General features: G+C 50.4%; 1 protein-coding gene across 3 annotated transcripts in view; it reads left to right on the top strand.

Moving 5' to 3' along the window:
* Gnb1l (G protein subunit beta 1 like) overlaps window positions 1-17513 on the top strand; it is a 65741-nt gene extending 48228 nt beyond the window's left edge. For all 3 annotated transcript variants that reach the window (XM_029470214.2, XM_021185153.3, XM_029470217.2), the window contains 3 exons: window positions 964-1062; window positions 5252-5467; window positions 16822-17513. In XM_029470214.2, coding sequence (XP_029326074.1) covers window positions 964-1062; window positions 5252-5467; window positions 16822-17073 — 567 coding nt within the window. In that variant the 3' untranslated portion in view covers window positions 17074-17513. The remainder of the gene's footprint in view (window positions 1-963; window positions 1063-5251; window positions 5468-16821) is intronic.
* The last annotated feature ends 359 nt before the right edge of the window (window positions 17514-17872 follow it).

Here is a 17872-nt window from a genome sequence, read left to right on the forward strand (position 1 = left end):
GCCATGTGTGTGCATGCTAAGCAGGCTCTTTTGTGCTTTTGCTGATATCTGGAGAAGCTCAGGGATTCCAGAACCCACTCAGCCCCGTGACACCAGAAGGTATACATAAGCCCAACAGTGCAGTAGAACCCCACACAGATAAAAGGCATAGGAAACATCTGATTGATGCTATGCTGCAACATGTCATGTGGGACCCTTCTGTTCCCTGAGTTCATAAGAGAGGTGTTGCATCCCCCCAAATGAATGACGGCACAGGATTAGCACCTTAGGTACGGGATGTCTGGGAACCCAATCTAGTCTGGTTCTTGGGCCTTGGCTATCCTCTAAGAATGATGCTGGCCAGCATCTAAACAGTCTTCTTGGACTTCCATACCTACATGGGAAGGAAGCTGGACCATGTGGGCCACGAGGCCCATCTCAGCCTAGGCACGGGAAAGCCCGGCCATCTTAGTCTGGGTTGATAAGTCAGGTACTTGGGTACTAGGAAACCAGGATTCAGTGGAGCTGGCCTTGGCTCTGGGTAACATGCTGATTTCCTAGGTTGGTGGTCCCAGGCTTTCTGCACATCATCTTACATGCATGAGATTATTCAGAAAAGGCCCTTGAAAATCCTACCCAGGCAAGAAAGACAAGAAAGGAGGGAGAATGACCAAAGTAAGCAGGACCAAGAAGCCCAGGATTTGCCCAGATGACAAGATGGGCAAAGGCATGTGCTAGCTACTTGCTGGTGAAAGGTTGGTCATTCAGGAATAATGGGAGCATTTGTTTTGTAAGGACCCCAGGAGCATCTAAGCTCTCTAGCCTGTGCAGACTAATTAGGAGGCTCTGCTCTCAGGTCCCTACAGGGAGAGGAGCAGACAGAAACTCGCAGCAGCCTTGGCTAATCGCCTTAAATGTCTCTTGTTTGCATAGCATAGACTTGGCTTGGCATCAGCCCAAATCAGCTTGTTTTCTCACTGTCAGGTTCAGATTCTGGAGATGCCATCCAAGACGTCAGTGTGCACCCTGAAGCCGGAGGCCGATGCCAGGCCAGGCATGCCCATGTGCCTGGGGCTGTGGCAGGTAAGACAGCATGTGCCAGCCACACCCAACAGCCCTGAGTCATGCCCCACTCAGGGTTGGATTTGTCATCAAATCTATGGGCACTGTCCCTTAGAGACCATGTACCTGCTGTCCTCTGTGGCCCAGAGCTGACTGGACATCAGGCTCTCCTGAGCTGGTGCTTGTGCTTGGAAGGCACAGCAAGAGAAACACTGCAGAGAAAGCCCATACCCACCCTCCACAGAACCTGGCCAGTTGCCTTACAGATGCCCGTATGTAGCTGTGAGGAGGGACAGTGGGTCAGCTGTGGGACCCGCTCCCAGAACAGCATGCTCTTTTCCTCAGCATCTTGGTCTTTGGCTCTGCCGAGGCTGAGGGGAAAGCTAAGTAATGCCAACAAGCCTGCATGGACCTCACTGCTAGGCATCCACTTTTCCCACTCCTCGACCTTATGGAGGTCCCAGGAACATTAGCGGGATCATTTCCCCATGGCCATTCCATGGAGTTCTACCCTGTAGCCATTTTCTTTGTTCTTGACTGTTTTTTTTCTGTTGGAGGGTCAGGTGCTATCTTCTGGGGCTGCTGCAAAAACTAGGACCCGGGTAGATATTACAGCCTAAGGTCTGGAGTTGTGCCCTCCCCCACAACACACACACATACACACACAAAGGCCTAGACTTTTCCAGTGTGAGGCTTTCCCTGGCCATATCCAAGTCAGCATTTTTACTTCCTGGGTCACTTATATTTACTGTATTTATCTGCAAGGAATCCCAGAAGCCTCAGTGTCAGTGTCTTAACTGGTACAGACGCGGCAGTGGGAAGGTCACAGGGTATTGCCTATTTTGAGAGAGATTGTAACCCTTTGGCCACCTTCCTAGTTCTCATTGGTAAGTTCTGCCTCATGTCTTGCTGCCTCTTTGAACTCTTCTAAAGTGAGATGAGATGGACTTGTTCAGTTTGGAATTGCCTGTGTGACCCACAAGAGGCATGGGAAGGGCACCTCTGTGCCTGCCCCAGGGATTCTGTCTGTCTGGATGGAACAAAGATTTCTGGCCTGCTTCCAGTTGGCTTTCTTTGCAGTTTCCTTTTAAATTTTTATCTTATATGTATGGGTATTTTGGCTACATGAATAGTGTGTACCTCTTGTGTGCCTGGTGCCTATGAAGTCAAAGGATAGCTTCAGATCCCTGTAACTGGATTGCAGATAGTTGTGAGCTGCCATGCAGGTTCTGATACCCAAACCAGGGTCCTCTGCAAGAGCAGCCAGTGCTTTTATCCATTATGCCATCCCTCTAGCTCCTTGCACTTTCTTAACTGCAAGGGTTGGGTTAGATTTGGAGCATTCAGTCAGTCGATCCTAGTGTGCTGCCTGTGCTGTAATAGCTTCCTAGAGAGAAGCCTTGGCAGAGTCAGTCTATATATAAGTCAGCAGCCTGATTCAGGCAGAGCCTAGTTCTTGCCTCAGTGTGTCCAGACATGGCTCCCCAAAAGTTTCTGGGCACTTCCCTGGGAAAATAAGTGTACCCTCATCCTGCCCCCCAGCCGTACTCACACTGAGGTATTCAGGGAAGTGACCGTGATACATACAGGTCCTGGCAAAGGCACCTGTGGCTGCACACTCCTATTCCGTACTCTGGAAAATGTAGGTCATTGCACAATCATGTAAAAATTCCATCAGAAAAAAAAATGTGTAGAATGGGATGTATCAACTTGTTAAGGTAATTAATATAGTTGACAGAAGGACAAATCACTGCTTTGTTGGCGATACAGAGCCATGGGAAGCCCGCAGCTGCGAAAAGCCTTTAGTTATAAGAATGCTCTTTGTTTCTCCTAAATCCAGAGATCCTAGGGTATGAAATCCCTAATCTGAGCGTGGCACAGTATCCTGACTTGCGAGGTTTCCTTCTGAAATACTTGGTTCTATCTTTGGTCTGTGCCTTAAAGTCCCTGTGCTGCATTGCTGCAATAATTATAATAATAATAATTATAGGATCGGTCAGGCTGTAAATCAGGCCTGAGCTAACATCGTCAGTATCCACCCTTAGAGAAGATTCCCTGTCTGAGTCTTGGGGCCTCTTCCAGGAGTTATAGTGCACCTCTCTGGGGTTCCTTTGGCCCCTGGCCTGCTACCACCTTTCAGGTTGTACTTCAAAGGGCGGGAGAGGCTGCAGAGCCAGTTTTTGTCTCTGGGTCCCAACTGAGGGCAAGGGGAGATGCTAAAGAGGACAAGGCAGGGTGACTTCAGATCCTCAGCCCTGCAGCATTGAGGCTGTGACAACCAGAGGCCTTGTGGCTACAAGAACACTTGTCCAGCCTGTGGTGCCTGTCACTGGAAGGCTGCAGAGACCTGGGTAGATTGAGTAAAGTGGCCAGGTACTGAACTGTGGTGGTAACTGGCGGGGCCTGAAATCCCAGGCTTACCTTCTGGGCCAGTCTGGCTCCTGCTCTGGCCACCATGGAAGAGGGATCTTTCTAGTAGCCCCTGAATAATCTATGTTGCTCAGAACTCATAGTCAGCAAGCATTGTGCATGGCAGCTAGAACTGATACCAGTGGTGATGGGGAGCTCTGGACTCCCTGACTCCAAAATCAAGGAAAGCAGCCTGGTGAAGAGAGGCTGCAGAGCCATAGCTGTAGGAGTGGGTGTAGATGATAGCACAGACCACTGCTTAGGGCTCTATCCAAGGAGCCCGGGATCGTTCTCTCAAGTGGGCTTCAGGGTAGCTTCTACCAGGTAGCCCTGCTGTGGGTGCGGAGTAAGAGTGGCAACAGTTGGCACACGTTCCTGATCAGGGTGCAAAGGGTTCTGGAATTCTTTTACCTGGTGCTGCCCCAATCCTGACCCAGCTCATACCTGCTTGCCTAAGCAGCCTGTCTGAAGGGGGCTTCCCTGCCCATAGGGCACACAGTGTGGATCTGCACAAATTGCTTCCAAGCAGGCGACCTGCGAAACAGAAGCAGGGAGCTCATGCCTGTGATAAAGCTCAGGAACAGTGCAGCAGTGCAGCCAGGGCCCTACAGAGCTAAGTACATGCTCGGAGACCTGAGACGACCCTGCCTCTGCTCTTATGGTCAAAGTGCACAGTATGGGCTCTGGCCCTAGGGAGAAGGACTGAAGATGATGCTGAAAATAAATCACCCGAGAAAACACGGGACGGAAGCTTCATGCCTCCTCCCAGGCACCTCACTCCCTCCTATTTTATGTGTGAACTTGGTCACCAACAGGACACAATCAGTTTACAAGCCATTTCTGGAGACAAGTCAGAGACAACTGCACTGGCCTCTCTGGCCTTGGCAAGTTCACTGTACTTGTTGGGGAAAAAAAGCCTGGTACTTGTGTCCTATTTCCTTGTTGTGGCCATCCCTCCACATGCTAGTTTCCAGTGGGCCCTGCCCTCCCCTCCCACCAAAGATGTCCTGCACCATACCCCAGCCACAGCTTGTGCTGACCCGAGCATCCTGGCCCTCATGCCGTTGGTTAGCTGCACGCCAGAGCCCTCCAGCTAGCCTGGGCCTCCTTGCTCGGCCCTGTGCAGTTTCTCTCAGGCTGCTGTGCAGTGCAGGGACTGATGGCATGTCCCTGAGGGTGACTTGGAATCCTGCAGCACTCTTCTTTTGTAGTTGTTTCAGAGGCTAAATAAACGAGCGTCAGCCCAGGGCGCAGAGCCCTCTGACCCTCGCCCTCATCCATCATGACAGTGAGGGCCTCTCACATCAAGCTTCCAAGGGTGGGGGCTTCTGCAGCTCCATTAACAAAGCCCAAAGAGGCCTCCTCACTGAGCGTTCAGCTTTCCTGCCTGCTGGTTCTAGATGACTGGCCTCAACAAGGAGTGGTTTCAACGCTTACACCTGGGGCCGATGAGGAGGAAGGATGAGGCCATTCGTAGCCGCCCCAGGGTGCTGGTGGGTGTCAGTGGGTATCGCGTCATCCCTGATTTGGACAGGATCCAGTGTAGGTAGAAATGCATGACTCTGAGGCCTCTGGACTCCACCTGTAGCTCCTCAGGTACTAAGCAATGGCCCTAGGAGCCCCATGAGAGGGGTATGGAAGGCTGCTAGGATACGGAGCCTAGGCTGTATAGAAAGCAAAGGAACTGTTCTCTGGTCTAACCCACTTCTGGGCATGGCCAGAAAAAAAGCTGTTCTCACAGCCCTAGAGCTCATTGAAGACAAGACCCTTTGGAAGCCAACCACTGTGCCATTCCCCACAGACTAACTCCAGTCTCCGCCCCCTCCTTCTGGCTGGCTATGAGGATGGATCAGTAACCCTGTGGGACATCTCAGAGCGGAAGGTGTGCAGCCAAATCACCTGCCATGAAGAGCCTGTCATGGGCCTCGACTTCGACTCTCAGAAGGCCAAGGGCATCTCTGGCTCTGCTGGGAAGGTACTGGCTGTCTGGAGTCTGGACGATCAGCAGTCCCTGCAGGTCAGTGCACAGGCCCGGGTCTCATTTATCCTGCTCCGCACTAACAGTCTGATAGGCTGAAACAATATTTAGGCATGAAGAGGAGCCGCTGCAGTTCCCTACCTAATTAATCACTCGGAGGCAGTAGGGGAGCAAGGGCCAGTGGGCGTGGGCTTGCCATTCACATGGTTTGGGTTTCTCCTAGACCTCAGGTTAACAGTCATCAAGTCTTGTCCATCTAGAGAAAAGGCACGTAGTGTCCAGGCAGACCAAACTCCTTTGTGAAAACTCGGAGGAATGTGGTCAGTAAGGAACTGATTAATCAAAGGGGAAAAAAAGGAAAGAAAAGAAAAGAGAACTTGTGGAAAGCCCTGCAAAGCCATGGCCTAGGAGGATCTGTAAGCTGGTCCTAGGGAGGCTGCTGGTCACGTGTGACAGGAGAGCCACCAGGCAGGAAGGCCTTGGCTGAGCAGGGATTGGTAGAGACAACCCCACAATGTCTCGTAGACCATCCCAGTTGTTATGGCCTGAGGATTGCCTCTGGCCCTCAGAGTGCAGCATAAAGGGCCCAGCTGGCTTGTTCCCCATTTGGGATGGAGGGGTTGTGGAAGATGTACCCAGACTTGGTTTTGTGCAGGCCTGCCAGACAACAGGCTGCCAAGCCCCCAGAGGTGACTTGGTTATACAGACTCAGGGTGGGAAAGGAGCCTGTTACCAGGAGTTTCAGAGATAAACCTAGCCTTAGAAACCGCCCTGGTGGAAGAGCTACATGCCCTATGGAGTATGGTGTGACCATAGCCCAGTTCCCAGCCTCACTGGACTTAGCCAGAGCACTGAGGATAGAGCTTAGGGGGCCATGCCAACCCTTCTTTGGGAGCATGATGGTTCAGGTTGCCTCCACCCAATAGGAGGCTTCACAGGTCATTCCTGCTGCCTTCCCAAAGTAGGAAGGAAGCCTCTCTCAGCAGCCTTACACTACACAGCGGCCTCACATTGCACAGCAGCCTCACACTGCACAGTGGCCTCACACTGCACAGCGGCCTCACACTGCTCAGCTCAGGCCTTATGGCTGAGGATGGGGTTTGCTTTGAGCAGGTCAGGCCCAAGCCTAAGTGGCTCCTCCTCCCAGCAGTGCCTAGTAAAGGCTCTTCCCAGGAAAGGAAGGAGGGCAGTGAAGCCCACTGGTAAGGCAGACTCTGAGCCAGGACCGTCCGTGGGGGGGTCCAATTGTGCTGGACACAATGGATTCAGAGTATCCTGTCCACACAGGCAGACTGTCCTTTATGTCTGTCCACCCATCCTTCCTGAGGCATGTGGGTGGGTGGGTAAAGGTAGGGCTTGGTTGATGCCGGATGGCACCCAGGGTCATAAGGGCGTCACTAAACCCAGGATACAAATCAGGGCCTTATCATGAGGCCATTCTGGGAGAGGGATTGGTTATGGGCAGTGGATAGAGGATCAGTGGAAGTCCTAGAGCAGAGACTGATGGAGTAGAACTATAAGAGAGGCCCAAAAAAGATGACATCCCATAGCTTGGGGGTCTGGGGACAATGAAATGACTACGTAGGGACAGATCCAGGAGTGCCCTCACTGGGGAGCAGAGACAGCATAGATAACCTGGCCTCCCCACCAGCAGTGCCTAGTAGGAAAAGGAGGTAGGCCCACTGGTAAGGCAGGCTCCTCTGATCCACAGCTCTAAGCTTAAGACCATTCCTGGGGGTCCAGTTGTGCTGGACACATAATGGATTCAGAATAAGACTGCTCTATATGTCAGTCCATCCATCCTTCTCTCAGGGTCTGAGAGACCCACAGGTTCCTTGCTGTGAAGGGAGGGGTCTCCAACCTTCAGAGAAGTCCCTGACCCTCAGAACCATGTGAGCATGTGGAGAAGCACAGTACTCAGCCACCGGGTCTGTGTGTCCTGAGCCCCACCTCACAGGTGCTGAGCCCAACAGGTAAGCTTGGGGCTCCCCTTCACTCGCTGCCTCTGAAGCCTGGAAGAGAGCAGCAGCGTCCCTGTGGGTCCAGCGTCCATCTCCTTAGTGGCTTGACTCTCATCAGCTGGAAGGCAGAGCTTTGCAGCTCCTAGTCAGGGCCCTGGGGCTGCACCCAGGAGGCAGCCCTTCCAGCCCAGATACTTGGAATCTCCCAACATGTTTGGGAAACAGCTGCTGGAACTTAAGACTTAATTTATGGGCATGTTCTAGTCCAGAGATGAACTTTTACTCTACTAATGATTTGAAAAGTTAAAGCAGAAGGGGAACTAGGAACTGCAGCCTGGAAGTAGTTGGGGTAAGGTGGGCAGGGCCTGGCTCAGCAGTATACATCAAAGGAGGTGGGGAGCCCCAGCCCCCTGCTGAGCTTGCCTTCCTGCCTGGGAGGGTGAGAATGAGTCCGGGTTTGGTGAAGGCCAGGTCCTATTTTGCCCAGAGTCAGGGCGAGTGTTGGCCCTAGAGGCCCAGGGATCCTGGTTCTATACAGCCCGGGTCTCTGGGAAGACGCCTCTGGTAACCTGCCGAGCAAGCTCTTTGAGATAATTCTTAACACCTGAGGGCCATCGAGGTGGCCTTCAGTCCACAGCATCCTCCCTGGTGCCATGGCACCACACCATGGCCGCCTGCCTGCCTTGGCCCAAGCCCTACTTTGGTGCAGATGTGCCTTCCTCACATCCTCCTGCTAAAGCCTCCGAGGAGCCCAAATCAATCTCCAGCCACTTGGGACACAGATCCCTGGCTGAGGCGCCCGCAGCCTAGCATGGGTAATCAGAACCAGATGGCGCCGCGCCGAGCATTCCTGCCACCTGAGGTCATGAGTTGTGAGAGCCACTGGTGGCCAGAGATCCTTCTGGAGGGTCCCGAGCCCAGGCCAGAGCTCAGTCAGGGAGACAACCTAACGGAGAGTGCCTGGGGAACCTCCAGCCTGCCTCCCTGAGGTGACTGCTGCTAGCCACCAAGTTTGAGCCTCGGGCGGGCGTTGTCAGGTACAGGTGGTGCCCAGGCCCTGCTCCTGCCTCCACATGGAGTAGGGCCCATAGCCTTGAAGCAGGGACTGATTTACAGCCAATAGTATTTTAGGTCTCTGAGTAATAACAAGGCTCCCTCACTCCAGTGAACCCTGGGCCAAAGCAGCCCAGTTTGCTCAGCAGAAGAAACTCCAGAGTCATCTTGATGTGCAGCAAGAGTGCCTGTGCATACTGAAGCAGACGTAGGGTTTGCAGCGGGGTTGTGAGCATGCTGCACGCTTGTATTCGTGTGAGGGATATAGGGGCACAGGGCCTGCCCATTCCTCCATGTCCCTGCACTTTCTCACACTCAGGAGCACAGCCCCCGGGTGGGCGCTGGTCTTTGTCCAGTTTAAGTTCCTAGCAGGCTCGCAGTCTCTCACCTCCCTCAAGACCCAGTCCTCCAGCCAGGCCGTCTCTTCCTCGATGCCATGACCTGTTTCCACGTGTGCTGGACATGAACTCACTCCTATCCCAGAGGGCCATCGTTGGTCAGAGTTGGCAGATTGGCCCTCTCACATGGTGAACCAGTAGGGAGGTGGGGGAAGTGAATGTGAGAGCTGCCCTCATCCCTGCACACCTCTGCCTCTGAGGATCAGCCAGGGCCCTGGTGGACCTCGCCAGCACAAGGAGTGCTTAGTAGCCAGGTACAGGGTTAAAAGCCACTCTCTTCTCTCTGGGAATTGACAGTGTTGATAAGTTCCTGGGACAAGGAGATAGCAAGGAAGTGTCCCTGAGACAGGGCTCTAAGTGGGTTCCAGTGGGGACTCTCTGTGCCTAACAGTCCCCTCTCTACCTCAGCCAAGCCAACATCCCCAGGGAGACAAGGATAAAACAGTGTCAATCTAGTCTGCTGCACAGTTTCTCACCCTACCCCCACCTCCAGTTCTGCAGGACCATAGCACTCCAGTCTTGGGAGGAGCAACTGGTCCTGTCTGCAGGCATGGGTGGGCCCCACATGCGTGCTCTGGTGCACCACGCCACAGCATTTGCCCCACATCCTGCCCTGGAGCTGGCTTTGAGTGCAGCCTGTGGGTGGAGCCCAGTGAGGACAGACCATGTAAGAGGGGTGTTGGAGGGTACATGTCAGGGACTAGAGACTGCCCGAGCTCATCCATAGCTGCACTCTACAGCCCTTCTGATGTTTGTGCCTGCACACGGGGGAAGCATTTAACATTAGAACTGGTGGACACAATATCCAGGACACACACAGGTAGCCTGGCCACAAGAGACAAGCAGAGGGTCAGAGGTCAGGGCCAGTCAACACAGTGGCAGCAGGTCCATGAATTGGAGCCAAGCACTGGAGAAGCAGCTGGACAGGCAGGGGAGGGCAGAGCAGCAATTAAGCTGGAGGACTGAGCTGCTGGTGGCACCAATTGTGACCCAGACCTGTCATATGTAAGCAGGTCACCTTGGATAGAACTGGGCAGGGAAGCTGTGTTTCCCATTGCTTAGTGACAGGTTCTTATTGGGTGACATTCCTTCCGCGTCTATTGGGGAAGAACTGGATTGTGAGTGCATGCTAGCTTTTGACAGATGTGTTTATTGCCTCTCTCTGACTGACATAGGTTTTCTTTTATTTGTATATGTGTGTTCATATGTGTGTGTGTGTGTGTGTGTGTGTGTTTGTGCAGATACATGCTGGCCTCTGGTATCTTCATCAGTCACTCTCCACTCTATTATTGTTTAAGATTCACCTTATTTTAAGGTCTGTGTATGTGTATATGAGCAGAGGCCAGAAGAGGGTGTTGGATGACCTAGAGTTGGAGGTACAGGCAGTTGTGAGCTACCTGACAGTGCAGGTACCATCTCTCTAACCCTATCCACTCTCACTTTTTGAGAGAGTCTCTTCCTGGACCTGGAGCCCACCCATTCACCTAGACTGTCTTCCAGGAAGCCCAGGGACCTCCACCTGGGATTACAGACAAGCACCATTGCACTGGGCTTTTTATGTGGATGCTGGCAGACCAAACTCAAGCAAACACTGCCGAAGGAGCTATCTCTACAGCCTTGGGTTTTCTTCTTGACTGTTGATTTAGTAAATGCAATTGTTGCTTTCCCTTTAGTATTAAAGCAATGAAATAAAGCCTACTGTGGCAGTGTGTACCTGTAGTGTCTGCTCTCCAGAAGGCTGAGGCAAGCAGATCACTCCAGCCCAGGAATTGAAGACCACTCTGGCCAAATAATGAGACTCCATCTCAAAGAACAATAGCTCCGAGCTAACTCAGTGCACCGCATGTTTTCCGCGTTGCTCGGCTGGGTCAGTTTGGGTCTGCGGGTTGACTGATACCTGCCTTTTCTACCACATAGTTCTGCCGATGGTGCTGAGGGGCTGGGAGCTGCTCCTGCTCAGTGGCTACGTCTGGGCTGTTTTACTGCAGGGCTGGGGGGCCAGTGGAAGGAGACACGGGGCCTCTTGCTTCTCCTTACATACTTGGCCTGAGTTGCTTCAGTCTGGACTCTGCATGCTGGGCTTGAGAAAGGGGTTGGAGGTGGGGGATATGTTTCTCTAGGTTTTTAACATTAATCGTGAAGACTTTGTGGTTGTTGGGGACGGATATGTGAATGCCAATGACATCCTTCTTCAGTCCTATCCCTTGATTCTCTCTTCTTACTGTCCTGGGGCATACTCAGTCATTCCAACTCACGTTGGACATGGCACCTGTCAGACCTAGTTCCTCTGCCTGTGTTCCCATAATGTGACTCTGTAGCCAGGTCCCACACTACCAGGTACCATCAGACCTCACTTCTGGGTGAACCTTGAATTCATTTGTTCCCTGGCCTCTGAGCTGAGCTGATTGGAGTTCTTATGGTTCCCCACCTCAGAGCCCAGCTATCTTCTAGTTTTCAAATTCTAACTTAATTTCATTGTGGTCAGAGAACAAGGTCTGGATGATTTCAGTTCTCTGAAATGCAGAGAGCTGGGCCTGTTTGCACAAATGGACCACATGTGGCTGAGAAGAAAAGGGTCTCTCTAGGTACACCACTGTGCATTAGATGCGTGGTAGGCACATATGTGGCGGAGGCCCATAGTGAGAGCTGAGCTGGCCATGCCCTTCCCCCTTCTCCATCCCCATTGTTTCTTGCTTTATGCATTTGAAAGCTAGCTCAAGAACAACCAATAAGGTAATTACCTTCCTATTTTCTTCAGTCACTTTCTGGAAAAGAGGTCTATCAACCAGCTGTTAGTGTGGCTTAGACCAAGGTTTAGGTTTTCTTAATCCTTCCTGACCCTTCAAGATGTAGGTGTGTCTCTTGTATAGCCCTTTTGCTCTGCTGCCCTGCTGCAGTTGTTTCTGGTTTTCTTTTATTCTTCTTTTCATTCTTTCATAAATTTTCTTTAATTTTAACATTTTAAAAATATTTGTATTTTATGTGTGTGGGTGTTTTGTGTGTGTCTGTTAACCATGTGTGTTCAGTGCCAGCAGAGGCCAGAAGAAGGTGTCAGATCCCCTGAAACTGCAGTTACAGATGGCTGACAGGTAAAATGTGGGTGACAGGAATCGAATATGAGTCCTCTAGAAGAACAGCAAGTGCTCTTAATGGCTGAGCCATCTTTCCAGCCCCCTTATTTTTAATTTTTGAGACATTTCATGCAGCTCAAACTTCCCACAGTCTTACTCTGTAGCCAAGGATGACTTTGAACTCCTGACCCTGCCTCTGTCTCCTAAGAACCAGGATGATGTGTGCTGCCATACCAGCCCAGAGGGTTGTGTTTTATACAGTGAAGAATCCTGGGTTGCTTTGTTGTTGTTGTTTTGTTTTGAGATATACGGTTTCTGTATATAGTCCTGGCTGTTTGGAAACTTGCTATTTGGACCACACTGGATCCAAACTCAGAGACCTGCCTGCCTCTTCCTCCTGAGTGTTGAGATTAAAGTCCGGTGACACCATGCCCATCATGCTGGGGCATTCATGAATTCATGAATGATCTATGGGGCCTCTCATAAATCATGGCTATTTTCCAGTTCTCTGGTGGGATCTCAAGATGGCCAGTATGGCGGCCTCTGAATATATGTGAGTGGTTTCTGATGTGCCTGTGCTCTGGTAAGGCCTTTGTGGGGCATACTCCTGGATCCTACCTGCATGGGCTGTTGACAGGTCAACCCCCAGCCTGCCTGCCTCTGCCTTCATAGTGCTGGGATTAAAGGTATACAGCACCACTGCCTAGCTTAGACAGTTTGGTTTTGTTTTTTAAACTTAAAACCATGGTATTTTTTAAGAGATTTGTTTTTAAATTTTTGTTTATGTATTGTGTATGAGTGGATACCTTGTATACACGTGCCTGCAAAGACCAGAAGAAAGCATTGGATCACTTGGAGCTGAATTACAGGTGGTTGTGAGCCGCCATATGGGTCTTCTTCTTCTAAGCATCCCCTGCCCCACCCACCCACACATGCACAGGCACACATGTACACAGGCACACATGTACACGGGCACATGCACACATGCACACACGCATGCAGAGTGTTTGGTATTTATCAGCAATGGCCAGCTCTGGCACTTTTCCTGGACACCCAAGTCCTGCCTAGAGTTCAACCCTTTTATCTGGGAGAAGACTGTATGTATGTATGTATGTATGTATGTATGTATGTATGTATTATGTATTATGTATCTTGTATATGTGTGTGATGGGTCCTAAAGATACAAACTCAGGTCTTCACATTCCATGCCATCTGCATAGCCCTTTTCCTTTCATAGATCTCTTTATTTGATGTTTGGCACCAGCACTGTTTGGGGACCCATTTCTGTTGGACTTTCCCTTGACTACAGAGCCTGTTGTCCTGCCTTTCTGTGTGTCTAGTACATCCTATTAATGTGCTGGACATTGTAAATGGCATGTGATGACTACAATAAATTCTGTTATTCTGAGCTGATGAGCATCTATCTTCTTCTCTAGTGGTGGGTTTAGTGGCTGTCTGTTCACTTTGGACTTGTGTAGGCATGGCTTCATGCAGTGTTGGAGTAAGTTTGTGGAAAAACCATCTCCTCCGCCTTCATTGTGGTGTCCCTGCAACCCCAGCTAGCCCCTCCCCCTCAGACCTTGCCAGGCGTGGCTCCTGGCTTTGTTAGATGTCTAGTGCAGGCCTCACTCCTAGGTGGGGTCTTATTAATGTGAGGCCTGGTGGGGCTCTTCCCTTCCTTAGTTCTCACTGGTGACCTTTCATAAGCTGTTCCATCTTAAAACTTTGCATCAGCCTCTTGCTAGTCAGCCTGTTATCTGCTCTGAGCATACATAGCCTATCCCTCAAACAAGGTCTCCTAGAGAACCCATATCTAATCCTCAGCCCGCAAAGCCACATCTCCCTCCATCCTATCCTCACAGATCTCAGCCTTCTACTTGCTACAGATTTTGATCTTCTTCTCAGCTTAATGTGACTATGATACTCAAACTTGATTTTGCCCCTAGGCAGAGAATGCCAGGCCCCACCTCTGCCTGCTGTCCAGGGCCTTTAACAATTACTTTGTGTGTTTTGTTCACATTCATGGTTGTTTCCAGCCAGGTGACTAGTTAGGCATCAAACGCTTGGTTGTAACCACTTTATGAAGGATGAGCTTATTTGCTAAACAGTCACAGCTCTTGAGTGTGGCCTGTGCACAGCATTTGATCAGCATTAGGTGCCAAGTTTTCTCTTACTGCTTTGTGTTTGGAACCCAAATGATCCACTATGCCTCTCACTTGTGTTCTAGCTTATCTGTTGTTTAACCCTTTGGGGTTTCTTTCTACATAGCCCAGATTTAAATTTAGCTTTGGGGTGAAATTTAATCATAAAGCCAGAGCATGTTTATTGTCCTGGTATTATCATATTCAGATATACAAAGCAAATACCAGGAAAACAAGGGGTCTCCCGTGAGGTGGGAGAGGAGAAGGAATATGCTGAGCTGTGGGGATCATGACAGGGATCGGATCACCTAGATGACCACATCCTCAGGGCCACCATCTTTCTCATTACCCACCCATGCCTCTGTTGGTTGCATAACTCGTTTTCTAGCTATAATCCCCATGTCTGTGCCTAATCCTATAGGTAAGTACACTGAGTGCCGTGTGCCAGACCGTTCACTGCACTGCTCCCGCCATCTCCTGCAAGAATGGAGTTAATCTTCTTGTTCTTCCAGAAGGACTTACAGGAGCAATGATCTTTCAGCTCTTACATGTTCGAAAATGTCTGTCTACTGTTTTCACAGTTGAGTGACACTTTGGCTGGATATACAACTCTTGGACCATACTCCCCTTCTGCCTGCATTGCTCTGCTGTCTGCTGGCACACATGTAGCCCTGGAATTTTCTGGTGACAGTATTTACTGTGCCCTCATCTTCCATGTGTTTTTTTTTTTTTTTTTTTGTAAGCCTGGCTATCAGAACGTCTTTCTTCACTCTTAGCCCCTAATAATTTTAGAGCATATCTTACTTTTGAATGCTCTTACAGCCTTTCTTTGGCTTAGATTCTAAAATTTCTATGTCAATAAATTAAAGTTGGTCCTCCGCTGCCCTTCATGTTTTCTCTGGTCCATTTTAACTGCTTTGTTCTTGCTGATGTATTTTTAATCATCCTCCCTTCCACACCCCATCCTGTTTCATTCAAGTTCTTCACTGGTACCCTGTTCCCTTTATCGCTCTTTTCTTCCTCCTTCCCAAGCCCTACCAGCTTCCACAGTGATTGACTGCCTGGCCTGGTTTAAGAATAATCTACTTCATCTAGTTGTGTTTTGGTAATTTGTAGCTAAATTGCTCTGTGACCATTTCTGCTGACTTCCATGAACGCTATCATTCATTTTTTCTATTTCTTTATTTTTTCCTTGTGTCTTCCTTCCTTCCCTCCCTCCTTCCTTCCTTCTTTCTTTTCTTTTTAAGGCAGACTCTCATTTTGTAGCCCTGGTTGGCCTAGAACTCTATATAGAGCAGTTTGGCTTCAAATTCACAGAGCCTACCCGTTCCTCTTCCTCTAGAGTGCTAGAATTAAAGGCACAGGCCACACTGTGCTCGGCCTCCTTGTCATCTTTGTGGAGGTGCATGCTTGTCTCTAAAGGGTGATGCAGCCCTGCTAGAAGGCTCTGAAGACAAGGGGACTAACAGAAAGCGTGTTGTTCAGAGGCAGGCCACTCCCAGGACAGAGGTGTCCAGGAGCCTGAACACTGCTGAGAGTTGTGTTCATTACTAGAACAAAGAGCCTAAGGCAGCCTAACTTTATAGAGGCAGTTTTATTTGCTTGAAGTTCTGGTGTTCTAAAGTTTGGGTGACCACATTATCTTGCACCGGTAGGAACACAGGGAATGGCACTGCAGAGAATATATAGAAGAATAGACACATTGACAGACAGAAAGCCAGAGAAATGGGGTGTCCCAGAGTCAGTGAGGAGTACATCTGTAATTTCTTCTGCCTCCTCCAGTGTTGTCTCTCTCACCCTGTACCTTACTCCATTTTCTGTTACAACAGAATGCCTAAGACTGCTAAGACAGGACAGTGTATGAAGAATAGAAGTTTGGGGGCAGAGAGATGGCTCAATGGTTAAGAGCACTAGCTGTTCTTGTGGAGGACCCAAGTTCAATTCCCAGCACCCACATGTCAGCTCTCAGCTCATCTGTCTGTATCTCCAGGCCCAGGGGATCCAGCACCCTCTTCTGGCCTCTGTGGATGCTACATGCATATAGTGCACAGATACATATGCAGATAAAACACCCAAACTCAAAAAATACAAAGGAAGACAATTTTTATTCAAAAATAAAGGTTTATCTGGCTATTAGTGCTGAAGTCCAGGAGACTCAAAGCCTGCATCTGCTGAGTGCCGGTCTCAGCATGGGAACTATCCCCAGACAAGACAGAACAGGCTGCCAGCTTAGGTCTCCTCCTAGAAAAAGCCACTAATAGGCCTTCTGATTTCACATAGCCCTAGTTCCCTGCCAAATACCCAACCTTAGATAGCATTAATGGGTGAATTTGAGAATTAAGTTTCTGCCTGTGAACTCTTGTGGGACACATTCAACCTTAGCACCCTGCCCTTCTCTTGGCTGCCCTGGAACCCCTCCCACATCCCCAAGTCTTTTTGCCTCTCAGTGTTATTTTTGCTGGGATTTGTGTCTCCCACGTGCCACAAGTTTCCATGGAGGTTTCTGCTATGTCCTCCACGTGGAGAACCCAGGATCTGGCCGCCCAGGCTCCTCCAGGGCTGGAGTTGTCCAAAAAGCCTGAGGAGCTGCACAGCACTGCCTGCTGGCCTTGGATTGCTCAGGGAAGCCCCTCCTACGACCATGGGGCTGAGGAGGAAGCCAGATCCACAAGAATGTGGAATGTCACAAATCCTGTGGCAGTGAGGGCAGGACGAGGGTTGCAGCAGATCCATGTACAGCCTTATTATTCTTGCTCTGCTTGTTCAAAGGTGAAGAAGACTCATGAGCTCACCAATCCTGGAATTGCCGAAGTCTCCATCCGGCCAGACCACAAGATCTTAGCCACAGCAGGCTGGGACCATCGCATCCGTGTGTTTCACTGGAGGACAATGAAACCGTTGGCTGTTCTGGCTTTCCACAGCGCTCCTGTGTACTGTGTGGCCTTTGCTGCTGATGGCTTGCTTGCTGCGGGGTCCAAGGACCAGCGTATCAGCATCTGGTCACTCTACCCCTGCCCGTGACTTAGCTGTGGGACACTGCTGTTTTACTCCAGTCTTGACCCAGCCCTGTGGAAGATCTTCAAGTCCCTCTGAGGACAGCAAATTGTGGCCAAAGGTCCCTGGGGTCCACTTTCTTCGTGAGGTTCTGTGAGGAGCGGGTGTGGCAGCAGTCCCAAGAAGGCGCCAGGGACTGCAGCTAAGTCTTATGACTTGCACCTGACTTCCTCATACATCTGAATATAAGCCACAAACATCGTGAGAGCTGCGCAGGTGCACCAGGATACTGGCAAAGCCATTTTGGTGGAGATATGCCCCTGCTGCCCTGATTAGCTGAAGCTGCGTACCTGGTGAGGTGATGTGGCCTGCTGTGAGTGGATGGGAACTGATAGTATATAAGAGTGAGAGCCCCAGGGCTCGGGGTCTTTCGCCTACACAGTCAATGTGCAGCCCAATAAACGTGTGCAGAAGGATCCTATTGTGGTGTCTTTCTTGCTGGCGAGTCAGACGTCTCTGTTCCTTTTGTGACTGTTATTCAGATGATAGACACCTGGCACCTATAGCTTGGTAACAGGCATGGTTTAGACCTGGTAGGGTGGCCAGACTAAAGATATTTGACAATAAATTTCCCATTGCCAACCTGAAGCCTCAAGGTGGGAACTTCCCCCAAAGATCTCCCTGTGTTCTGCACTTAGAGTAGAGCATTCAGCTTGCCCAGCAGGCCTGTCGTCAGCCTTACTCGGAAGCAGTGGTTCTGGGTGCAGGTGCTCAGCACTTGGCCTTGGGAGGCTGCCAATCCCACAGTGATTATCTGCCATACCCT

This window comes from Mus caroli, unplaced genomic scaffold (genome assembly GCF_978045245.1).
Source record: "Mus caroli unplaced genomic scaffold, Mus_caroli_1 scaffold_17, whole genome shotgun sequence".
In the NCBI taxonomy this organism is placed as follows: Eukaryota; Metazoa; Chordata; class Mammalia; order Rodentia; family Muridae; genus Mus; species Mus caroli.